Source organism: Gambusia affinis, linkage group LG10 (assembly GCF_019740435.1).
Source record: "Gambusia affinis linkage group LG10, SWU_Gaff_1.0, whole genome shotgun sequence".
NCBI lineage: Eukaryota > Metazoa > Chordata > Actinopteri > Cyprinodontiformes > Poeciliidae > Gambusia > Gambusia affinis.
This window is the reverse complement of record NC_057877.1, coordinates 4,562,539-4,589,039: the sequence shown is the minus strand read 5'-3', so window position 1 is coordinate 4,589,039 and position 26,501 is coordinate 4,562,539. Positions and strand designations below refer to the sequence as shown.

General features: G+C 43.0%; 1 protein-coding gene across 4 annotated transcripts in view; it reads right to left on the bottom strand.

The window, feature by feature from the left end:
- LOC122838285 (LIM domain containing preferred translocation partner in lipoma) overlaps window positions 1–26,501 on the bottom strand; it is a 174,433-nt gene that overhangs the window by 14,678 nt on the left and 133,254 nt on the right. For all 4 annotated transcript variants that reach the window (XM_044128813.1, XM_044128814.1, XM_044128815.1 and 1 more), the window contains one exon: window positions 12,765–12,934. In XM_044128813.1, the coding sequence (XP_043984748.1) occupies window positions 12,765–12,934 (170 nt within the window). The remainder of the gene's footprint in view (window positions 1–12,764; window positions 12,935–26,501) is intronic.

Here is a 26,501-nt window from a genome sequence, read left to right as displayed (position 1 = left end):
TTGCATGCCTTTAAGTATTTGAAGTGAATGCATTTTTCAGAAGCAGACCTGACAAAATAGTTTCTTAGTTTCAAACATTAATGATGCTTTTAAGATTGAACTCTTGGTTTCCCCCCCCAACAAAAGCGACTTCCAACTGTGAGAAGCAGCTTGTGAGATATTTCGCCTAAAGCCCATGAAATGCAGAAAATGCAGCAAATGGACAGAGATTTCGGGAGCCACCTTTAGTCCGCTCGCTGAGCCAGAGAAGGATTTATCACATGTAGGGGTTAAAGGGTGTGTTACTGCGTTCTGAAGCCAAATCGCAGCGGTGTTGGCCAGAGGAAAATGCCAGAAATTTGCTTTTGGTTGAGGGAAGCTTAGCTGGTTGTAAACCTCCACACATTTGTGGAAGTATTGTGGGAGCACCACCCTTTCCTGATCCTGGGTCTGCTCTGGCCATAGAGGTGGAGAAGTTTAGGAGTGCATTGTTTCAGCTGGTCCAGATCGATGTTTTGCAGCCCGACTCTGACCCGAGAGTCCTGATGTGTTTACATCCACAGCCTCTGGCATTTGGCGTACAGCTTTTATATCTGATTGCTTTCCAGAGAGCGGTTCCGACACCCCGAGTCCACTCATCCATCCGCGATGTGTCTAAGCGTCAGGATCGTATGGAGACACGCAAACAGGCCTCGACACCTTTACAAAATCTTGTCTTTTGACGAGCGTGTTATGTAAATCACCCACTCGAATCTTCTTGTCTGCTGCCCATAGTCGAGGTGTGCATGTTGTTTTGTTTACGTGTGGGTGTGAGTGAGCATGTCATGCAGCGGAAAGCGATTCCACTAAGGGTTTGCTAACTCTGAAGACTCAGTGACCTTAAAACCATCAGCTGCGGATGTCGCGGACGGAGGGCTTTGTGACACGCCACTCAGTCCGGACGAGCGATCCGAGGTTTGGGTGTCTTTGACCTGGAACGGTTTTATCTCCGAGTGTGGTGTGCCCGCCACGCTCGGCTCGGCTCATTGTGTCAGTGTGAGAAATTCACACCGGTTTATGGATGACCAGCGCATGCAGGAATGGGGCTGCATCTTTCCAGAGCCTCCCAAGTGAAAGAACCTTCCTGGAGCCATCTCAGGAGTCCCAGCCAAGTGAGATCCTTTTTCCGTCGACTTGAAGTTCTTTCACAGCCGTCCGGACAAACTAATCTAACAGCACACGTCCGGTGATGTTTGCATTCCGCGCTTCTGCTCTGCTGCGTGCTTTACTTGTTCACTCAGACATCTTATTCTAGCTGCGTGATAACATCAAACTAGATCCAACGTGGAGAGACAGGGTTGACATGCAGCTCATGACTTGCTCAGGCCTTTCTTCAAAATAAAAAAGGTGGCAGCAGGGCCCCCCTCTCCCCACCCAGATCCTTCTCTCCCTCTCTCTCTCTGTCTGAGTTGGCCTGCCTGTCTGCCTTAAATTCAGGCTCCGCAGCAGAATGCGACCCCTCTGGACTTTGGGCAATGTCTCCTGCTCTGGTTACAGAGAGAAACTGACAAAGACCCCGGCAGTAGCGCGCGCATGCCATGAGTTGGAGTGACATTGTGGTGGGTCAGCAGTGGGTCACAGAGATTTTCCTCTCCTGCTTGCTCCTGTCGAGGGCCGCTCGGGGTGTTGGACCAACAAAAACACTTCAGGAGGCAAACAGAAGACGACCCGCTACCTAAATCTGCTCACGTCTGTTGTCGAAAACAATGGGTTTGCAGTTATTAAAGTGTTTTGCAAAACTCAATTTGGTTCAACTTCTGAAATAATTTGAACAAATTAAAGGCAGTTTGAAGGATCTCAGAGTAGGTGTAAAGCACAGGTGTCAAACTCCAGTCCTCGAGGGTCGCTGTCCTGCAGGTTTTAAATGTGCCACAGGTACAAAACACTGGAATGAAATATCTTAATCACCTCCTCCTTGTGTAGATCAGTTCTCCAGAGCCTTAATGACCTAATTATTCTATTCAGGTGTGGCCCAGCAGAGGCACATCTAAAAGTTGCAGGACTGCGGCCCTTGAGGACTGGAGTTTGAGACCCCTGATGTAAAGTATCCTAATTGCCCCAATTGCCCTTTCTGAACCATTTGAAAGAAGGTTTGCTGCAGTTTATTTTTTTGCATGTTTGACCAAGGTGGTTTCTTTATTTATATTTTACATTAGTTATTATACACCTGATGGCGCTGACTGAACAAATTAAAGTTGTTTTTACATGTCTGAACAAACTTGTGAAGCTTTTGGTGTAATTTAAGCGTGCTGTACTGGTGGAGATTTATCAACTAAATATTTAATTCATACAGTTTGTGTTTTATGAAGGAGAAACATTTTATGTCAATTCAACTCTGTTTTCCTGTATCAGACCAGCTATCGGTATTGGAATTTAGAAAGTAGATCGGTGCATCCCTAGTAAGGGGTGCCTAATATTTTGCAAAATAAATTATTAAATAAATAATAATAATAATATTAATCTTGCTTTTTTAAAATGACACAATATGAACCTTACAATTGTATAAAGTTTATATTTGCGGCTTCAAAAAATAGAAGAAGAAATCATCCATTAATACATTATTACTGGTATTTGAGTACATTTGCATATACAATATGCAACAATTTATATACATAATAATTTTTTATGTCACTCAGTGATTTGTATGTCCAATTTAGAGGAATGTGTCTTTCTGCTGGCTTTTACAATCTGCAGCATCAATCACTGAGTGTAAAAGCATCGTTCCTTCAGTTAGATGTTCTTAAGGTTATATGTTATGATTTCTCAGGTCACATCTTTTAGTTCTCTGATAAAGAAAAAAAATCCCTCTTCTTGATCAGATGTAGTTGCTGTTTGTGACTAAAGAGAGGTCAACAGAGACCTGACTCCAAAAATAGGTCAAAATCCCTATGGTCTGATTTTAGTGCAGTTTGCTTTGTGAGAATCTGGTGCAGAGATGAAGAAAACCGAGCAAAACAGCAAGAAAAACCCTGAAAAAGGCTGCACTGCTTTGTGTATTCTAACACCCTCTGTGCTTCTCCCTCACTCGCCTGTAATAGATAGGACAGCTGCATTTCCTGTAGCACGGGGTCAGTAATAAAAAGTAATGACCTGCTTGAATTCTGTGGGCTCACACCCACTGTACAGCACAAATTATACACGCACGTAATTGTCTTGGCAAGTCTGGAGACACACGAAGATGTGAAACCCTATTCATGCGAGTGCTATCTAATTGGCTCTCTCCTTTGAGGAATTAGACCGAGTTAATCACGTCTGAATATACAGAACTCAATTAGAACTTGCCGAGCTAATGCAGAGAGCCATGAATATTTGATGACACAGTCAGCAGAAAGCAGAACCTCTGAACGAGCGTACAAGCGGTGTAGGTGTGTACCTGCCGCGGCCTCTCGCCCTGTACGGCGAGCACACGGAGGGCCCTGAATGCACCGCTCCGGCGCCGGCTGAGGTTTCTGGGGTCTGACTACCTGGATATCCATCATGGAGACGTGACAGGTGTGTGGGCGGCGTGCAGTCATTTCTGATTAGTAGCATATCGCGGCTATATTACAGACTTTCTCCAACTCGTATCTTCCTGCGGATTCCAGTAGAGTCGGGATGTTTTCCGAAACACTCGTCGGTTCCTACGTCCTCGTCGTCAATGACAGCGGCGGTTGGAGGGGGAGTTTCTGGGGGATATCCAATTGTTAGTTTCAGTTAGAGTCAATTGTCCTGTATTGTGAAGGACATCGATCGCCAGAGGCCCCCAATACAGCTGGCACCCTGTCTGTGGCCCTCCTGGTTCGCCTGGGGAACGTGCCTTTGATACATGGATCATTTGATGATGTTGCCCTCGTGGGAGCTCGGTTTTTGAGTTGACATTCCGCCACCTTGCTAAGAGATGAAGCCACCCCCAACACAGGCACGCAATCCTACCCCCCCGTACACTCATCGCAGCCCAAACAGCAAACTCAGTCCTGCAACCAAAGCACTTTTGTCACAAAAGTTTTGTTTCCATTGCTACATTAGAAAGTTCTGCAACGATCAGATGATAGAAATATTTACAAATGTATTCTAAATTATAAGAACATTTTAATAAATATAGAAAGGAGGGCTTTTACAGAGTTTCCTTCCAGCATCACCTCGTCTCCAGGAATAAATCCTTTCTCACTAGCTGAGAGTCCAGACTCTCTGGACGAAGCAAACAGAAAAGAACAATGGCCTGGTTCTTACTAGGCTAGCATGATGCTAGCACCACAGTATTTCAACTTGGGAATGTTGCGTTCAGGCAAATGTGCAGTCTAAGTCTTTGTCTTTTGGCTAAAAAGTTCAGTTTTGGTTTCATCTGAGCAGAATATTGTTTTTTTGCCTAAAGAACAAATGTATGAAGTCCATAAGTAACATTTGCCTCGTTGACGGATTCTTCTGTGGATCTCCGTAGCTACTGGAGGTTTAAAACGGGCCTCTTTGCTGATTCTCTGAAAAATGATTTTTAGACTTATACACAAAGTTCTCCCTGACCTGTCTGCTGTATACCTTGGTCTTCATAATCCTATTTGTTCACTAATGTTCTCTGAGGCCTTCATCATTAATAAATAAGCAACTCAAAGACAGTTTGTTGCTGTGTTTTTTATTTCATTTCGTCAAATTGTATTTGTAAAAATGTAGAAAATCCTTGCTTTCTTTTCTTTAAATTACCTGATTCTTTTGTTTGTCAGTCACAGAAAATCTTTCTAAAAATACATCGTTTGTGATTGTAACAGCTTGACAACGTTGTATTCCGATGACGAAGTCAGCAAATGATTCGTTATGTTTAGTAACACTGATTCCGTCACACCTTGTAAACACTACATTCACCTCAGCGGCAGGGAGCTGTTCACAGCTCTATTCATTTCTATCTCTTGTATTCAAATGAGGGGATGTGGTTATCTGACGCAGTCAGACAAGGCGGCAGCAGCAGCAGTTAGCCGGATTGGTACCAGATTAGATCAGCTCTGCAGTCTGTCTGTGGGAAGAGCTGGGAAACAGAAGTGGCTTCACAGGCAGTTCACAGTTTATCTTTTCATTTATTTGGCATTCTATAAAAGCACATCTGGTCGGGAATCGACTAACTTTGGGTGGGTTGCGGTGCTCAGGAGAACAGTGAAGATGCAGGGAGCAAAAACGTTAAAGACAGATGAAGTGAAGTACCCCAGGTCATCCAAAACGACAGGCATAGGAGGAAACGAGAGAGTGGGTTGGAGCGGATTGAAGTCGGTGTGAGGGGTAAAGGATCAGAGCAGGTTGTTATGGATAGGGTAATGAGGATGCAGATGATTTGCAGTTTATGCTCATAAAGGGAGAAACTAAAAGGAGAGCTGTAGTGCTGCAACTCTGAATATACATCTTAATATATACTTACAAAGATTTTTACTCAGTTTGTTACATAGATTCAAAAAAAGAAAACCCTGTTGTCTCTCTGAATCGCATTAAAGTAAAAGACCAAACAGACTTAGTTAAATTGAGAAGCTATTGAAAGAGGGAAAACAGACAGACAGTGGAAGAGTTCTGACTTTCCAAGACACTCAAGCACTGCCGGGGTTAAACGCTCATCAGGCAATCATGCTTCCTACTGGCTACTAGTTCAAGGTACTTGTCTTTTGCAACAGCAGGATGGAAAAGCCAATTTATTTTAAATACCATAAAGATAATGAGCTTTATTATACTTATGACGTCCGTGACCTTGGTGGTCTCAAAATTTTGGTAAAAAAAGGAGGCTGAAATAGATAAAGCTCTTTGTCTCGGCACATCCTTTCATTAGTTTTCTTTAAGAATGAAGCTCGCTTTGTTACTTTACCTCTAAACCCACTGCCCTCCGGAGGGTCTGCTTCTCAGCACGAGAATCAACAGGAAGGCAAAACGGCGATTCTGAATCACACAGGACCCAAAACCGTTGTTCATCACCAGAGTCTGAAATAAAATGGTTGCTAAAGAACGCTTTGAAAAGAAGGAACCCAGAACTCGGCAGACCCAAAGTTGGCAGTGGAAATATGACATTTAAGTAACGCGCTGCTGTGGTAACGAGGCAGATATGATCCAGAGAACAGTAGGCATGGTAACCTGCGTACGTAATTAACCTCAGTGACACTGAATCCCACTGCTGAACCTCTTCAAAGACCAGCATGGCTATTAGATATGTGACGGGTCCCAGATGCTTTCAGCTCTGTTAACTAATGTGCTCTCATGGTTAGAGGCACGGTTCCTAAAGTGAGAGCACAAAGAAAATTACTCTTCCTTCCTGTCCTTAATAGATGCCTTAACTCTTATAATCCCCACTAATTGTGAACATTTTGACTTTTAAAATGAAGATGTGAGAGCTGGAAGAACACAGAGCACTGATGTTCTGCTTTGGTTTTGGAGGTAAAGTAAGAATGTCGTTTTATTGGGTGCAACTCGCGAGTACCGGATTGGACGGCCTTTCATCTTTACCATTGCCTGAATGATTTTTCTTACATGAGATTCAACAAGATTTCACAATTCAGATTTTTTCCTCACAATTCTGACTTTGATCCTCTAAGATCAAAAGTGAAAATTCTGCAAAAAAAAAAAGTCTGAAATTCTGACTTTAACCTCAAAATTCTCAGAAACTCTGAACTTTTTTCCCCTCAGTGACCCTGACCCTCTTCCACAGACTTCAGTGTAATACTCAAAGAAATTTCACTTTATCGCACCTTGAAGTTACAGGATATTGAATCTTAAATGGACTGGCTCTCTGTATCAATACTGCCTTTTCTCATCTGTCTAGAATGAACATTTTTGGACCAAAGCGTCCTGACTGGACGATCCGTACGGTGAGTTGTTCTGTCACTGGCTTCCTCTGGTATCCGGCTTTCCGAGCTCCCAGATGCCGTCTGATTTATCCGTTATGTAGCCAGCGATGCTCTGAATCGACTGGAAGCCACTTCACCGGAGAGCTTTCTTGGAAAACACGTGGTGGCAGTAAAGCTGAAAGCTCCGTTTGTCGTTTGCATTGATGGACGCCTTGCAGGGTGGTGTGTGTGTGTGTGTGTGTGTGTGTGTGTGTGTGTGTGTGTGTGCTCACAGTCTGTCAGTTCTATTATATGTTTATATACCAAGCAAGTGGAAGCAATAGGGATGGGGGGGACACCATCCCTCAGGCAAAAGTTCATGAGACAAAGAGAGAGGAAACAAAAAAACAATGACGTGCCGATGCTCTCGCATTACCACAATTCTGAATCACTCCATGCAAAACGGGACATTAATTGCACGCTTGTAGAGTTTATCGGCGACAAGGCGTATTCAAATAGGCGCCGATAAGTCCGGCGTGGAGGGAAGGCCGCAGCGGTGTGAAGGCCAGTGATGTGACTGAGGTTGGCTAGAGAGAGAGATAGCAGCTTGTAAAAACCAGGAAGCGAAGAGCCACGACGACAACAGGTGTGGGAGAGTTCCTCTATATTACTAAAAGGAATCAGTAACATCTAGGCAAACGGTCTGAACGAGGCAAATCACGCTGCAGAAGAGATACGGCTCACCCGCTCCAAATGCTGCCATTGTTCCCCCAACCAGAGTATGTAAAGGGGAGGCCGAGATAAGCGCCCTGCTGTTCGCCTGCTATGATACACGGCAGTATTCTTTGTTGGACGGCAATCAATGTGCGAAAAGTATATTCCTTCAATTCCTGGCAAATAGAGTGATGGAGTCTACTCCATCCACCAGGGGCGCTTCGTCCACTAGGAAGACGTCCTACAACAAATGTGACAAGGTGCCAACGCCTTGTTGGAAAGAAAATCTATTTCACATGAAGAGAACACATGACCAAAACCAAAAGTGGGAAATGAGCTTCCAGTTTATAAGACAACGCGTTCAAGCGGTTTCTTGAGCGAGGATTTTGAATCGTTGGAGAAACGTTTACTAGATCCTCGCTGGTTTTTAGCTTGTGTTTCTTTCAAGTGATAAGATGAGCGAGGACAGTCAGGCAGGTGTGTTCAGCAACAAATTTCGCTTTAAAAAATTCTGATGAGAGTTTGGATAAAATGAATGTGATGTGTACATGAAGCAACAATGAATTATCCTTCCTCTGAAGTACAACCAATTGACAGTTATTATTTCTAACTTAACGTTTGAATTGAAATGATTTCTTTTAAAGCTTCTTTAAAATTAAAAACCAAGATGTTTGATTTGAGACAATAAAAGATTTTCTTAGGCTTTTGAAAACCTTCTTAGGCATAGTGATTAACCACAGCGCTAGAGTGTGATTCATCTGATTAAATGTTATAATCGATTGAAAGCACTACTATATATAAACCTAATCAATTACCAGTTAAGTTCACGGACATCGGTTCAGTGTTGTATCCTGTTACGTACCTGTTAGCAGAAATCCGTTTCCCCCAAACAAAATCATCTTTGGCAAATTAAGAACAGCTCACCAACTGAACTGAATACAGCTTTTTGTGGGGGACAAAAGTTAGAAAATCTAAAATAATCACAACCAAACCACCTTGCTGAATGTGGTCTGAGACATTCCTGGACTGACTGGAATTTGAAGTTTTGGCCCAGTGGACTCCAACACTCCTCCTCTGAGGCTCAGGGCTTCGAATTCGCTCCCTAATCGTAACCGAGGCGCACGGCCCTCAGGACGGGAATAAAAGAAAAAATTACTTTCATTAAGAAATTCAGATTTCCTCTACCCTTTTGATCTAGTGCCAGAAGAACATTTATGCTGATGAAATGCATAAATAAAGTTCTTAAATGATCCCATTCCTCTTTAGTGCGTGTGTTGGAGAACCTCCAGACGAGACAACCACAATCACAGTGAGTGCCCCCGAAGAGAGATGACTTCCGAGACGGCCTGCCTCGGCTCCGACTGTCAGGAGGCTCGCCGTCCAGACTTTTTCAGCACATGAAGGCGTTTTCTGTAGAACACTGAACAACTGTGTTTTCACAAGTACTCACATCGACTAATTAGTCTTCAAAATTTTGAGCGTGTCTGCTATAAATCCGCAGTTTGTTCAGAGATGCTCCTGTAATAAGACACTTCATTCCAAACTAACCTACAGAAAACCTGTCTACTGAATTTACTGTGATTTTCAGCACTTTAAGCTCTGTCACTACCCACACCTCGCCCGATTACTGCCAGAGCACAGTCACTTCCACACGACATGAAGTAGATCAAAGAAATCCTGCCTTGATCTCAAGAAACCCAAGAACAGATGAGAAACGACGATGTTTTAAAAAATTCTGAAAGGGTTGATCAATTTTGGGTGATTAGCGATTGGTTGATACTTGCATGTAAAATCGATCTTATCCACCCGCCTTATCTACCTCCTCAAATCCCTGAAAATCAGCGAGCGTCCTCTTCGTGCTTTTGAACTCATTTGGCAGGAAAAAAACTACTTTGGGGTGGGTTGTTAAAATCTGAGCTGCTTTTCAGAGGGAAATTTTTTCGAAATAGTAGAAATAATTGTCATTGTGTGGCAGAAAAGCACAAAACTTTTATTAAAATGCTGTGTTATTGCACTTATCTTAACAGTTATTTTTATTAATTTGTCGACCGTGACATCATCAATGATTAGTGATCGGTTCATCAAGTGTCACGATGTAGTGTTGTTGTAAAACAGCACTGCAACATCACGATTCAAGGACACAAAAAAACTCAAGGGTCATTGTGTTCAAGGGGTAAAGTCGTTAGCAGCCCCTTCTGGTTCTGGTAGGAATATAATATAGGACGACCTAAAATGTTGTGAATTGTCACAAGTCTGAATCCAATCAATGACATATTGGACACAGGACTGACTACAGTCAGAGCTATCAACATGAATTTCATTCGAGGTTGAAAGTTGGGCTGGTTTTTTTGGAGTTTTCTGTTGTTTCTGGACTGAAAACGGCCAGTCAGCTCCTGCAACCCTGGTCCCCTTTTGCTCTACCATGACAGAGTGCTGACTGACAGACCAACCCACCAGGTCACATCTGCATGTGCGCAGTTAGCAATAGTCTCCAAAAGTCTCCCTATTGCTGCCAACTTAGCGACTTTGATGCTACATTTAACGACTTTTCAGACAAAAAATACTGGTTCAAAATTGGAATTGCAAGATCGGCCAGAAAACTAATATCGGTGCATTCCTAGTTTTCATAATTCAACAATCAGGGAGATAATGGGAACAACTAATGGGGGAGGTCCAAGGAAAAGCCACTACTGACAAAGAAGAACACGAAGACCCATCTCACATTTGCCAAATAACTGTCTCAATTATTCTCAAGTCATTTTAGAAAATATTCTGACGAAATAAAAGTGGAGGTTGAGAGAGAGAGAGAGAATCCTGTTACATCTGGTGCAAAATCAAAAGATTTTCAGTAAAAGAGCTAAACACAGTGGCGGTATAGTTATGGTCCGGGGTCCAGACAAATTGAGCTCTCTGAACGAGACCAGGTGGCCATTGATTCATGACCTTAAGCTCATTTGAGTTTAGCAACAGGACAGTGACTCAAAGCACATCGTCAAGTCCACTTCTGACTGGCTTTAAAAAAAATACAAGGAAGGAGGTAAAGTTAAGGTCTAAACGTGTACAAAATGATCTGAAATAGGTCGTGCTCCTGCAAAATGGCCGAAGGAAAATTCTCTAAAGCTGTCAACCCATTTTTTCCTCGTCAACTTGTTGCCATGTACGGCTGATCGTGAGAAACTCAAACCCTCTCAGCTCCAGCTGCTGGGGAGGGCTGGGCACTTCTGCTAAATGATTCCCCTGTGGTCTTACCGGATGATGCGTCTTTCCTGACAAAGGAAGCACTTTTACATTTGTTGTGCAACACATTGACAAGAAAACTGCTCATATATATTTGAAGTGGAATGATAATAACAATAATAGAAAAACCCCTGAAAATTAAAAATAATGCTAATTTCTGGGATTTCTGGGCAGACGACTTTTCTGGTAAACTTTGGGTCGTCATACAGATTAGACAAAAAGTGGAGGAAAGATATTGCTGAAGACTTACAGCCAACATGATCAGCAGTGATTGCAGAAAATCACGCTTTATCCTGTGGAGTCATGTGAGAAAGTGTAAAAGTTTTGTACTCAACAATCTCTGAATGCAAGTGAGGTGAAATGCGGAATCATAACCCGGGACAGAAGAAGTCTGATCCGAAAGGGCAGAATAAAAAGCGTACGGTGTGGCTGTGTGTGTTTGCTGAAGCCTATTATGTAAAACAGGTACCAAATGTTAGACTGCTGACCTGCTGATGGTAGAAACGCTGGGTCGGTTTCCATGGTTACAGGGAAACCTACTCTGTGAACCCAACTTAATTAGTAGCCAAGGTTTCTTGAATAAACCCTTGCATTTTTGAGGACTTCCTGTGTTTTTTGGAGTTTTTTAAATAAATTGTTCCTCTGGTTTGAGGGGAGTGGAGTTTGTTTTAGTACATCTTATTAAAAAAAGTTAAATGTGAGAAGAAAAAAACCCCAAAACGTCTCCTGCTGCTCAAACTGGTGCAGTTTTCTCCAGCCTCTTCCACATTATCAGACTAAATTCCATCAAGCATTTTAAAGACATGATAATAAAAAAAACTTAACAGTTTTAATGAGATACAATTGCAGAAAAAAAAACAAATTTGGCTAGTGGATGGAGACTGGTGGTGTGATGGGACCTTGCCTAATGTAAACACATTAACATCAAAGATCTAGTTGTGGCTTTATTATTAGGAACACCTCACTGAGGACAGGCTCGACCCACATCGCCTTCAGAACTGTCAATTCAACAAGATGTCAGAAACATTCTCCAGAGATTCGGTCCATGTTGACATGATGGCATCAATAGCTGAGTTTCTGTGCAAATTGAAATTCCGAAAATAAATTTGCTTATCGGAAACATGACAATTTTGAAAAACAAAAAAACAAAAAACAAAACAACAAACAAACAAAAAACCTCACATTTTTTGATAAAACATTTTTGCGCTAGGATGAGGTGCTATTTCAGCCGTATTTAAATATATGTATTTCGCAATGGAAACAATATTTTTGCAGTCACATTATGAACGGCCGGATGTTACTATTGACAAAAACCATGAAGAAGACGACAGGAAGCAGCAGGATGATGATGGTTTGTTTTTGTTTTTCGGACAATGTGCTGCCGGCTCCACCAGAGCTCTCACAGCATCACAGTTTATGAAACGCTTTGTCATTTGAACATGTTGAATCCCTAAGTCTTCTGTAAAACTTCCCCAAAACGCCGCCTGCGTAGCCACTCCCACGTTCATGGGCCTTGTCGCTCCAAAGCCTGATGTCTACTCTGATTGGCTGACAGATGATGAGCACTAGCATCATGGCTGAGTTATGAATATTTCTCATGTAACTCTACATCCGTCGCTGCCATTGTTTTTGAATGACTCATTGTTTTATCATGTGCAATTTTAATTTCATTTCTTATGTAATGAAAACACTACAATTGCATAACATTAGCAGAATATCAACAAAGATTTGTGCACATTTGAAAAGGAAATGCAGCTTACGACAAGATGTACAGGATTCATAATAAGTGTGAGAACACCATGACTGGCTGACCACTGAAAATGGTTTTGTGAATCTTGGCAAGCGTTTGATAATCCCTATCTTAAAGTTTAAAATATTGTGAGTGACTGAACCTGTGACATGTAGAGGATCATATTGAAAAGGGATTTAGAGACAAGGTTGAGACAACTTGCAACAAAAAGCCAAAAAGTACACATCAACCATTAAGAGTGTGACACGGTGAGGCAAGAGTAATTAATGGATGTAGCTTACGATGTAGCAGGGCTCACAGTACGCCTTCTTGTCCACAGCGTAGAAGGGTTTTCCGCGCAAGGGTTTGCTGCAGGTCATGCAGATGAAGCAGTTGACGTGGAACACCTGGTCCATGGCGGTGCAGCCAGTACCCTCGCCCACCACGTTCTCCCCACAGCTGGCACAGCGTCCTGGGTGGCAAAGACGGAGAGGAGGGCCGAGCACCGGTCAACCAAACAGTTGATTGAATGTTTTCGGCTTCAGAAAAATACAGGAGACAGATTCCACTTTTATGTATGCTATAGTGAAATGTGACTCTAGCTCAATTAGCTGGTGGTTCTGACAGAAAATGCTTGACTTGATGCTTTTTGTAATAGGGATTGACCCCAAGGTACGAGAGGGAAAACGAGAAGAGGTGCACAAGCATTTTGAGGTATTGGTGTTGTTTGATAAAAAAGTACAGATATAACCTGGGGGGAAAGTATTTTATGCTGCCTCTGGGTAGAAACACACATTTAGCTTAACAAATTACAGAATATACAAACAACTGACTGAAAAAAAAATGTAATCAGGCATGGACTGACTGTAAGAGCTAATACTTTCCCAGCTGCAACAGATTGATGTGGCAAAAAGTGGAAATGCAAACCAGAAGCTCTTCAAATTTGCTCAATAATCTGTAACTTCAGTGGATCAAACAGATAATGAAGATGACAGGACTGCCAAACTGATGGTCACATTTGGATTAGGTCTCTGAAAAGACGTTGCTGTTCAATCCTGAACAGGATCAATAGTCCTCACATGTAGATAGTCAGACTCCAGCTTGTGTAACCAGGCCTAGTCTGAGTGTGTTTTCAGAGACCATCTAACACATGTTCAAGATGAGAGAGACCCGCTGACCACAGGACCGTCAACGTGAAGCAGTCTGTCCATAGACCCATCTGCCATGTGTGGACAGAAGACATTTTGATGACTGCTCTACAGGGAGTTCTCAGGAGGAGGCGACATTCAGTAGCTGCCAAAGAATTGTGACATACCCACATTTAAAGCAACATGTGCTTCATTACCGCCTGCCAAATCACATTTAGCTCATTGAACTCGCTACTAAGGAAACTTTTTCAGACTGACCATGTGCAACACAGATATCTTTCTCCTCATTTTCCCCCAAATAATTACCATCACACTACACCGACTCTGAGAAACTTTCCACCCAGTGGTGAGTAAGGATTTAGACCAAGAAAACTATCGCGGGACTAAACGATAGTCACACATGGACATATGGCAGAAGAAATGGGAAAACGAATTGGCAAAGAGCAGTTCTAAATGTCCAAGACAAGTAGTCAAAACTTCCATCATATGCTGATGATACTGTGAAATCCATCTTTGAGGTTCTACCAACCTCTAACAAACCAAATTTATACTCCCACTGTACTACATGTCAATCAAAACGTTCAACACGTCTAAGACAAGACGGCTCAAAGTCTTTTACATCATCCCAAAAAACTAAAGCTGCCCCTTAAATCCATTCCCTAAAGTCAGAAGTGCCTCATCTTCATTTCTATTTCAAACCAACTGGATAAGGAAGGATTAAATACTATAATTATGGCACATTAAAGAGACCATACACGTCACTAACGAGTGACATCTGCTGAAAAAGTCAGGCTTTAAACGATAAAAAAAGGAGAAAACTTTAGAAGTACAAGGAAGTCTTTGTAACAGGGGCACAAGTGAACTGATACTATTACTCCACAAAGAGCCTGATTGCATATTGCGGGACATGGCATTTGGATATCTTTAATTGAGTTGGAGATATCTTTAATTGAGTTTAAGATGTCCTCGACTCAATGCAAGTTATCTTCAACCCAATTAATGACACTGTCAATTTAATTACTGGTATCTCCAAATAATGGGGTTTGAAAAGATATCTGAGAATGTTTTATGTTTTTTTACACATCTGAGGACAGATGCAATCTCGCAGAGGAAGCATGATACAGTAATATTTAATTAATTCAAGTTCAGTTCAATGGATTGGTTTTTTTTCCCTCCCCCCTGCATTTCGCTTAATCTCAAAGCTGATTTGGACCGATGATTGACGCTCCGTCTGTTCTGAACGCAGCGGTTCAGGCACGTTACAGACATAGGCGAGACGCTAACCGGGGGCAGATAGAGTATCTGATGCTTGCTTTGCTTTTTCTTTTCTTTTTTTTTTCTTCTTCTCCACAGTTTCCACTCGCTGTTTTTCATATCAAGAATTCAAACGGAGCGGAAAGCGGGATCCGTCTCAGGTATCAGCGCAACTTTTGGGCTCCGTCGTGTGCTGCCGAGATCAGACATCTGCTCGACTGCGAGGGCTCGCAAATAGTGCGCTAATCTCAGAGAAGTCATTATCTTATCACGGGGGCCGCGCCGCAAACGGAGAAAGGCATCTGCAAAAAAAAAAAAAAAAAAAAAGGACGAGCAGAACAGCAGCTTCACAGGAAGGCATTACTGGAATACTGAACATCTGTAAATCTGACTGTTAACGAGGCTCATCGTTCGCCGCCGGGGGGAGGAAAAGACAAGAGAGGGAAATTGCGAAACAAAGGCCCGACGTTTAACTTCTCGAAATTCTTATCATAGCCACATTTTTGCGTGTTAATCTCGAAACGACTGCCATCCCCGCCGAAGCCGACGCGCCGACAAGTTTTCATAAAGCCTGCAATCGGTTTTCATCTGCTCCCGCAGCTCTATCCACACCTCAATTACGGCTGCGTTACCTACTGTACGGGGAGGCAGATTAAACAAACTAGTGAAGGCACGTCTCCGGGGGACATGTGGGTGTCAGTGGAATCACAAGCAGGGTAATCACTTCAGAGAGCCAGAGGGAAAGAGAAATGGAGAGAGAGGGAAAGCTAAAGAGAGAGAGAGAAAGAGAGAGAGAGACGAGCCTGTTAGTGGCTTCGGATCACAGGCCATCTTCAGTGAGTGGATGAGAATGCCAAACATGTCCCACAGGGTTTCCACTTTAAATAACGAGCAGGAAACCTCTCGGAAATCCTTTTCCTTTTGGCGGTCTGTGATCGCGAGGGGCCCGAGGAGATACCGGCGCGCGGCTGTGGGTGAAACGTACGCGGTTTTTGCCGCACGTATTCACACATATCCTAACATCACAGAGAGGGAAGGGGGGAAAAAAATAATAATAATAAAAAAATCTATTCGCCAGGCAACGCCACATATGTGTAGGAGATCTGAAGCAGAGACGTGTGTTGTACGGCGCGCTGCGTTCACCCACACAGCAGCAGGAGCAGATCTGAGGCCGGCCTTCAACCTACTGTACTGCTCTGATCTCTGCTCTCCTTAACAAACATTAAGCTCCTTCTGTTGTTTGGAGGACAATGTTACTGAGGCTCTGAAATCCAGTGAACAGAGTCAAACTTATAGATGTGGAGAAACTCGTTAGCAACCCTGGTAAAGATGTGTAGGGAAGTCTTCAGACAAAATGTTATTTATTCGGCAGCAATAGTCTCGCATTGGCAAATTTAGAAACATCCAACTATCAATTTGTACCTTTATTACAAAGGAGAGAAAATGAAAACACAGTTTAAGACAAAAGTGGTATAATTTACTGGCAACCCTGCTGATAACCTTCTACAACAGCTCCCTTCCTGGCAATAGAAAAGTTCAGTGCTTATACCTTTCGCATGGTTTGTAGCACACAGAGGGGCCTTTGACTGCTGACTCGGGTTATAACAGGAAATAAGTTTAGTTAGTGTAGCTACGCAGATGATGCACAGCTCTACATCACATTGTCAGCAGGTGACTCTAAAGCCATCGATGCACTCAACAGATACTTAGAAGAAATCAATGATGTGCCTAAACTTTCCCCAACTGAACAGAAAAAGAACTGAAGTTATTATCTTTGGACCTAAAGATGATCTAGAGTCAGAGCACAGCTTCAGTTGACAGCTGGAAACTAGAGATCAGACCTCAGATATGGGTGTGAACGTTCAGAGTCGCATAAAGACGGTTACAAAATCTGCCTTCTATAACCCACCGAACATTTCTAGGATTAAAGGACTTTGTTTATTTTTTGTTGCAACACGGTCTTCAAAGTCAAAGAAAAGTCAATCCTCCAGCTGCAGCTGAACCAGAACGCTGCTGCTGGTGTTCTGACTAAAACCAGGAAGACAGAGCCAGTTCTAAAGTCTTTACACTGGCTCCCTGTAGCTCAGAGGATAGACTTTAAAATACTGCTGGTAGTTTATAAATCACCGAGCGGTTTAGCACCACAATAAAGATCTGCTGTTGTAGTAACCTTCCACACCTCTCAGGTCTTCTGGTTCTGCTCTACATCCTAAGAATCAGAACCAAACATGGAGAAGCAGCATTCAGCCTCTAAGCATCTCAAATCTGTAACAAACTTCCAGAAAACTGCAAAACAGCTGAAACACGGTGTTTCTTTAAAAATCCACCCGTGTAGAGTTGTTTTTGTACCATAATAAATGGAACATTTGACCAACATTTTTTATGTTAATTGGTGATTTTAATGAAGGAATTTAGTAAAATATAATGTTATTGGTTTTCACAACTGTTGACTGCACAATGTGTTATAATGTCCTTTATGTTTTCACAATGCAAAGCACTTTGAACTGAAATAAAAAAACTAAACTAACTTACTAGTAACTTTCAGGAAGATACGGAAGCTTTTTTTTAAGTCAGTAATTCCTTAATATTGATGAAAACAAACTAGTATAATTATCTATAAATATCTTTTTGAAATAATCGGCCAACAGAACCAGTACTTTTTCATCAATATGAAGCAATGATTGACTTTAAACAAGGTTCATTAACTTGCTGAAAAGTTACTTGTAAATCAGTTCTGTCTTACTTCAAGCACTAAAAACTAGAACAAAAATACTTGGCAATATTTTGTTCCTTTGCACTGATCTCATTTCATTCAAATTTGGGGCTAAACTAAATAGCTTATTTAATAATTAATAATTAATTAATTAATTAATAATTCTAATCATTGGTAAAGAAATGACATAACGAGTCACTGAACTTCTTCAGTAACGTGACACGTGTTGCTGAAGGTTAAAACTGTTCTCTTAACATATTTGTCCTGTTACGTAAAAGAGGGAAACAGTACATGGAACAGATTTTAAAACTGTATTTAAAAAAAAGGAGAAAAACCAGATTTTCTATTTCTTTAACATAACTCCCAACAAATCCGCCGCCACTCCCGTAAAGTCGCCCGCGACATTTCCCCCCCCCCACAAAGCGTAAATGGTTTCAGAGTCTCTGTGTTGTTTCTGAAAGCCTCTCTATCTGATAACAGGGAGGAGCGCTTTTTTTTTTTTTTTTTAACCATTCCTCACATCAATTATTTCATACGCCTGTGTTGGAAATAAGCTTTTTCAATTTGGAGACACGACTTCAATTGGCTCGTTGAATAATACAGGACAGCGAGTGAAGCAACTCCCCGTATTTACCCCCGTGGAGTTCATCCCAAATACTTTCGAACTATTTCAGCCGGGCATAAAGGAATCATGAAAAAGCCCCGGCGCTCCCCCTGCGTCCCCTTTTTTTTTTTCTTTTTTTGCGCGGGGAGTGGAACCAGAGTCTTCATATGAAAACTTCAAATATTTCCTGTAGAACCAACGCGATGGCGACGGGTGGGATGAGGAACGGGGGGAGGAGGGGCGTTCATTTACACTTTACTCACTTTCTTTGCTTTCATTCTTCAAGCCTCAGAAGTGTCTCTTCTCTGTTACATCGAAAGTCAAAAGGAGGACTGAAGAGAAGAATCTTTTCTTCTTTTCTCCTCTCTTTTTTTTTTTTAAAGAAGCGCATTCCCTGTGAGCTACAGAGGCTTAGAATGGTTAGACAATTTAATTGGATAAAAGGAAAAGATTAAAGCGGCCCTGACTCCGTTCCATAAATAATTGATTTCTAATGTATTTGTAGTGGCAGTGAGACGCCGTTGTTTGGGATTGGGGGATGTTGAGTGGCAGAACGCTTCAGATTTCCCTCAGTCTTTGCCTTCTTTGTTTTTTCATGCCGTGAGATTGAAGCGGCATGAAAGGCGGAGAGGGAGCACACTTGCAGCTCAATTTGATCTTACATAGTCAGAAATCAAAGATCGTGCATGTAAAGAAGGATCGCAAGGAACTTTCCTCCCCCCCCCTTTTTTTTTTTGTGGGAGACCAAACTTTTCACACAATGTAACCAAAGGATACAAATTCTGCTGGTGCAACCCTTGCAAACCCCCCGAAGGCAAAGCTAGCGACTGCACCTGCTATCCGAAACTAATAAAAGAAGCTCCACATCCATTTTGGGATTTCATCTGAACTTCTATGCTTGGATTAAAACAACTGATAGATGAGTTGGTAGGGGAGGACAAAGAAACAACATTTTAAATCTTAACATCACTGCAAACGAAGAATCAAAAAACACGTCAAACAGAAATGTGCGTCATTTAGCGCGCCTTCAACTTTTTCACAGTTAGTCACGTTATGGACGACTAAATCGGAAGAGTAGATCTTTACCTGGCTGTTCTGAACCGACAGGCTGCACAAGCACTCCGCCCATCTGAAGGAAGCCATGTTCTGCTACCAGCCGTGCAGAAGCTACAGCAAATACTTAGAGCAAAACCGGCAAATTTAAACTACTGGTTGGCCACAAAAATCAACAAATAAAAAATACAAAAGTTAGTTTGTGGTTTGGGTAAGACTTTATTTGACAGGGTCTGCATACGACTGAGAAGACACTGTCATAAACATGACATAACATCTGTCATGAACATGAAGGAGTCTTTATGAATGTTTACGACTGTTCTGATGAAGTGTCGATTGGTCAATAGTGACACTTTTAATTCAAAGTTGCTTTAGAAGCTGAATTAAAAGTCCATTAAAAGTGCCAACTTTGGATTATTTTGTAAATGACACTTTAATGCAAAGTTGGCACTTCTAATGCAACTTTTAAAGTTGCATTAGAAAACAACAAGTAACTTTCCTTCTAATTCATGTGAAGCACTTTGAACAGCCTTGTTGCTGCAAATGTGCTATATAAATAAAATGTCCTTTTCTTACTCTGCCTACATCTCCCAGAATGCTGTACGGTTCTAGCTGGGAGTTCAGTGAAATTATTGAACATTTTGTCAGATGCATTCTCTAATGATATCGATCACGTCTCTATAGCGATATATATCATTACTTATTCGTTGCCCAGTCCAAAGTCCTGAGAATCTGACTTGAAATGTTCCGTTCACAAACACTCATTATTCAGCCTGAGCTGCTGTACGAAGAAGAAAAGACAAAAAGTAGCGCATAGCTTCACAGTTATACACTGCTACTATTGAACTATCACATAAAAACCTAATTAAATACATTCAGGTTGAAAAACCTCTAGGAATACAGTTAACTCTATGAAACGCTGTATTCTGGATAGTTTCAGTTCATGATTCTAAGACCTCGGCAGCTAAAACTGGGTTCAACGACAGGATGAAAAGGTTGTTGACCTAAGCAGTGGGCCGCTGAGTGTTTGACGGAAAAAAAGCAAATGAAAAGAAGTCCGACCACCAGCCATAGATGAGCCACAGGCCACAATTTGTGCGTTTTCATCTCTTCGCCCTCTGGGGTTAATCTTGTCTGTTGCTTCGGCCTGACAACGCCGCGGCCCTGCAGTCGGCACGAAACGACAAGAGAAATAGCTGTCATCGCTTGCGTTTCAATCTCCGAACGCTTCCGTCCCCATCCCAGGCCCTGGAATCTCATTCTCAGCATCAGCAAAAAAAAAAAAATATATATATATATATTTAAAAAAAAATAAAAGAACGGTCTGCAGAAGTGCTGGGGCGACGGCGGAGAAGACGGAGGAGAGGCCAGGCGGTGCCACGAAGCATTACGGCTCGGCCCGTCAGGGCCAGCGGCCGGCAGCGAAAGAGGGGGCAGGGAGGAGGCGGTGTAGGTTACATGTTTTGGAAGCAGGTTGGCAGGGGCGACATGGAGGAGCGCCAGGGAGCGAGGACAGGTAAGCATGTTTGTCTCCGTGTTCACGCCGCTGCTTGTCGGCGCGCACCAGAACGGGCTGCGGCGCGTCGACTCGTCGGCCGCCGTCAAACGTTCACGCGCAAGTGAAATCTAGCAACGTGAGCGCCCGCGAGCCTCAGCTGGACTCGCACGCCAGCTGATCTTGCAAGCCTCACTGGAGCTGTCTGATGGAGGCAGGGCGGCGAGCGTCGAGCCTGGCGGGAGAGCGAGAGAAAAGGAGAGGAGGAGAGGCGGGGAGGAGGGGAAGGGCGGTCACCTTATGTGAACCGTTGCCAAAAAAGTGCTGAGAAAAAAGAAACCCCACGCTGGCTGGCAGCTGAGAGACTAGAAAGCAGTAAGGAGAGGTCAGCGGATGGGGAAGAAGAAAAAAAAAAGGCAGCAAAGTCTCATAAACTGCTACAAATTTTGAGCAGAAAGCTCAAAAATACTGATTAAGTGCTGGAGGAAAAAAACACACGACATCAACAATACAGAAAGAAACGATGACACGGCAGAAAAACGGCTCTCCTCCCATTCATAAAAGGACCCAATTGTAGGCAGTTTAAAAAAAGCAAACAAAAGCTTGCTGGGTTTTGCAGAATTTCCTTCAATCTGGTAAATTTGTAGATTAAGACTGAAAGCATTTCATGTTATTTCCATGAGAAAAAAATAAAAATAAAGAAGGCTCTTAGAAGTCAAATCCGTCGCTTCACACTGACAGGGATGCAGGGTTTTTCCTGTAAAAGGGAGCTATAATGGATCATCCTCGGGTATTGTGCTGGATAATTTAGCCCTTTGCTGTCGTACATTATAATCCACTGTAGGTGGTATAGTGATGCTGGGGCTTAAGACAAGTTGCCATGTCACCAGACTGCCGTGTGTGCTCGCCTCCTCCCCCTGGGTGGTCCGTGACCTCCTTCTAGCAGCATTATCCTTCTGTCTCACAGCCACTGCTGGATGCTTTCATTTCATAAAAAAATAAATAAAAATGGTAGAAACCTGCAGTCGTGGTCCCCTGGTAGCCTCCACATGGGGTTTAATATGGCCTGTCATAGTGATTACTGACTGTAATGTGCATGCAGACGACCTGAGCCTGATTCGCAGTGTTCGCTACGTGGGAACGCTTCCCAGATTTGAGCCAACATGATGTCGGAAGAAGCAGCGGGACGGCTAGCAGCGTGGTGTGAGCTGGGCTAGCATCCGGAGCGCTTCGCTAAAGAGACACAGAGACAAAGGAAGACGCTGAGACATCATCTGACGCTTCTGAACCACAGCCACGCTCCGCACCAGCTGACGTCTACTGTTAGAGTGAGATTAGATGACGCACAGGTGACTTCTGAAAGACACCCCACTGGATCTTAAATCAACTTTGTTGAGCTTTACGTCATGTCATAAGGATATTCCCTCATTAAAAACATACCTGGAGTTTTGCTGATCCAGGTATGCATGTGTGAAAAATCCTTTTTATCTCCTGTAGCAACCATTATTCAACTGTGTAAAACGTCTGCGTGGACCTAGCCCCGCCCTCAAAACGAAGCTCCTCCTTGGAGCTGCAGTTTCCAAGCTTTACAGAATCCCCCACTCAGCTCCTTCAGACTAGTCACTGCGCATCCGCTGAGCTCATCATAGGAGCTGCTTCTCAGTGAAACGATGATAAAAATGTTGTTAAAGGGTTAATAGAGGAGTCGTGGTGTAACGACTTTCTGAAGGCGGAGTTTCAGAAAGAGCAGGAGTTTTGAAAGAGACAAAGTCAAATTTCTTTTAAGTCATACTTGATATGTGTAACATTTTTGTAACAACTAAAAGTAACACAGTTGCTTGTGCTATAAAATGAAACTATATGCATGGAAAACGCATTACATGGCCACTTTAACATCTTTATTAAATATTCTCCATAAGTGGGTTTTCTCCAGGTACTCCAACTTCCTCCACACACAGTCCATTAACATGACTGCTAGGTTAATTAGTCTGGGTTATCAAGCTAAGAAATAAACTCACAACCTGTCCAGGGTGGAAAATGATGTGATTTTTATGGTTGAAAAAGGGATGCAACTTCCCCCTACGACTGCCTTATGCGATCTGTTTTCAGCAATTCTTTTGATTTCCACGTTATGTTTCATGTCTTGCATATTTTTTCCACCAACGAGCAAACCTTACAACCACAGCTAGTAAACCCGGGCTGCACCATCACGTTGCCAACAGGTGTCGTAAAACCCACTCCAGACGAGTTTATAGCAACCAAGGTTCAATACTGAAGCTGTTCCAGAGCTGATATGTTTATTTCACTTTTAAAATGCAAGAGCAAAAAAAAAAAAAAAAAAAAAAAAAAAGTTTCAGGTCCTTGGAAAGCAAAAAGTGTTTGATTACATTTAAGCAGACATCTTGAATCCAAGGCGAGAGGCAGGTGAAAACTATTAGACACGAAAAAAAGTGTTAAACAAGAGACAGAGATTCTGAGAAAAACAAAAGTGGGGAGAGTGAAATGAGCACCGACTAGCAGGATGGTTGGCGCGTCGGAGGCACACCTTGACGTTGAAGAAGCTTTGGCCAAAGGCGCTTCGGAAGTCGGGAGTGAGAACATGTCAGGGAAGATGATTGGGTGAAAAGGGAGTGTGGAAGGGTTGAAAGGGGGTGACAAAGGTTTTCATTCTGACACACATCCCACTCGTTATGACATGTAGAGGCACATCTAAGAGCAAACTCCTGAGAGACTGCTGAGGGCGACCTCAGTAAAATGCAAATGAGCTCCACCGGAGCGCCGTCGACGCCGCGCAAAGCTGTCTAAACCGGAGGGTCTATTAATACATTAAGCCGTGATGTTTCTGTTGTGTTCGGGAGAATCAGGGAGAGCGGGAAACTCAACTTTCTGTGACCCAGTTACCTCAGTGCGGATACGTTCCGACTCCTCTGGCCCGTGGTGTTACCGGAGTCTCTGCCGCCAATCGTGTCTCTTCCAAGATTCCTCATGAACTTTTTCATGCCGGGCGTCTAATAAATTATGAGGCCTCCTCCAGATGACGTGAGGAAGGGCTGCCTTTTCTTTTTGCTTTTCTCACTCTTATCAAAAAAAGACAAAAAAAAGAAAAAACAAAGGAAACATGAAGAAACGGGCTCCTTCCCGACAGTTCAGAGTCCACGACGCGAATCTTTCCGCTAATTTGTAATGACTTCCTCTCTCCACGACCTGACAGTAACACTTACTCCAACGGCTCAACAAAAAAAAAGAAACCCACTGGAAAATCTCCCTCTGTATAAATATTGATTGGGTATAAAAAATTTCACACTTATGTTAATTCTCTCCTATACAGTGCAACACCCAGGAATCAGGGAATCACATGCAGGAATTCCCAAAACGTTACATGGGTGTAAAAGAAGAAGAAGAAGAAGGAGTAATGATATTCTGCAGCAGAAGACTGCATAAGTATCATCATCACTAATTGTGAATAATGCAGAGCATCTGATCCGTTCAATTATTCAGCTTTACGTCCCGGTTTTTGGTTGACAGAAACGTAGCGACGACAAAATATTGTAAGTTCCCTCCGATGCACGAATGCCAAGGCATCTGAGTAGCTGTGTCTTATTAGATTTCCACAAACACAGTACACCTACGCGCAACCTAAGTGGATTAAATATGACGGATGATGACATTTGGAGAAAAGGCTCTTTCAGATTACTCAAATCTAATCTGGAACTCTAAATCAGGACTAATCAGTTGCTTTTCAAAGAAGCTTCAATCATTGGGGAATGGGGTAGAGGGGGAATTTTCTGGCTTGCAAACCAGGTTTCTCACAAGAAAAGACGTTCTCCTATAGTGCACCATCTTTTATCCCAACTCCCCCCATCACCACCACTCCTCCACCTCCTGCTTCTCACAGCTCTACCAGACTTTAGGAGAACGACAGATTTGTCTTTTTTTTTTTTTTTTAAAGGAGAACTCTTCAAAGACTTGTCCGGTGTAATTGCCGGACGGCGCAGCAGAACCGCGTCCTGTGGAACTCGGGAAGCTCGGACGAATCTGATGAAAAGTTTCCTGGTGACATTACAGAGCCCGGAGCGTAACGCTAATTCGGTCAAATTAACCCCCTCTGGACCGACGGGAACCGGCGAAACGGCCGCTCCGGATCGAAGTTCATCAAAGACGCGCAGTGACGGGGATAAGGCCGCGGCAGAATGGAGACGGCGATCCGGTCCGGTAGCGCAGCGCGTTGAGAGATTGCAGCCACCGCTTTGATTAATCTCACTAATTACTAGCCTCAGGGTGTCAACATCCACACGCGGCAGAAACAGCCACGGCTTGCGTGCTGCTGGATTCTTTGTAATTACAAAAAAAAAAAAAAAAGTCTCCTGCTCTGGGAATCGCGTTCCTCCCCACAGCCCTGGACGTACAGTAGGAGCCGGGCCGGACTGGAGCTCATTTTTTCATAACGGGGTGACTCTGTGTACATTATTCAGTGGGGGAGGAGACGCAGCGCAGCGTGCCTCTGCGCTTGAACTCTCTGCTAATGAGTCCCAGCAGTCACCTCAGTCGTGGGCTTTTTGCCCTCCTCTCTTCCCGTCTCTCAGCTCACTCAGCTGTTGCCTAGTCTAACCACAACGTGACCCCCCTCCAAAACCCCCTTCCCTTCTCCGCTCAGACGACAGTCAGCCTCCGTCAGCTGGAAGTGAACAAGCAGCCGCTAACTTGCTCCAGCTACCTGGCCTCACTTGTGACTCGTTTTTCAAACTTCCATGTTTGCTCTTTCGCCTGCAGGCCTTCATTTCCCACTGTATAGACCTTTGCTGAGGCAGTGAGATCGGTGGAAAAGGTTGGTTTCACATGTGTATCGGCCGATCACCGATCTCCCAAAATTCAGGAAATTGGGGGCAATTTATCGGTGCACCTTTTATTTTATATGCCTTCATCTTTACAGAAACATTTTCTGTTCTAATTACTTAGTAATATCAATGAAGCAACCACACATAAGCACGACTAGAGACTGAAAAGATTTCTGTCCGTTCTTATTTCAAGCTTGTCACAGATTGTCAGTTGGATTTAAATCTGGACTTTGACTAGGCCAGGGGGTCTGCAACCTTTGACTTGAAGGAGCCATTTTTTGTCTTCAGTCCGGCTTAGTAAGGCTCACTTAAAGCAGCAAATGTTACATCAGCTTTCGAAAAAAAGAGCTTAGAATTTCTGATGAAATATTGGCGAAAATAAATGTTATTGAAGAACTGACATTTTTTACTTTTTAAGGTTTTAGAATAAAGTAAACATTAACATTTGCTGAAAAAGGAAAATTATCCATCGTCTTTGCGTAGGGTGGAGCATTATGTGAAAAACGAAGCTAATTTTCAAACTAACTTGAAAAACGAAGTGAAGACAACAGTCAGAAGTATTCGTGCAGACTCCTTCATGTTCACGACTCGTGTCGTGCCAGTCTTGTGCACACGCCGTGAAATAAAGTGATCCCATTGTTTGTGTTTGCTGCGTCTCCTGCATGGCTCATCAGCAAACCGAAAACTTTTTTCTTTCCGCACGTCTTTTCTGGCCACAGGAACTAATAGCCACCCGTCGCTCCAGACCGAGCCTGCATCTCGTTTGACCCAATGTCTAATGTGAACCAATTAAGGTCTTTACATGCGCGTGGAGCCGAATCTCTCTTAATACTGGTTAAACACACGTCCCTGTTGCTATAATACACCTACACACACTACAGCGGTGTGCGCCGTGTGATTATGAGGCGATATAAAGCCTTCTGCAGAACCTGACTGA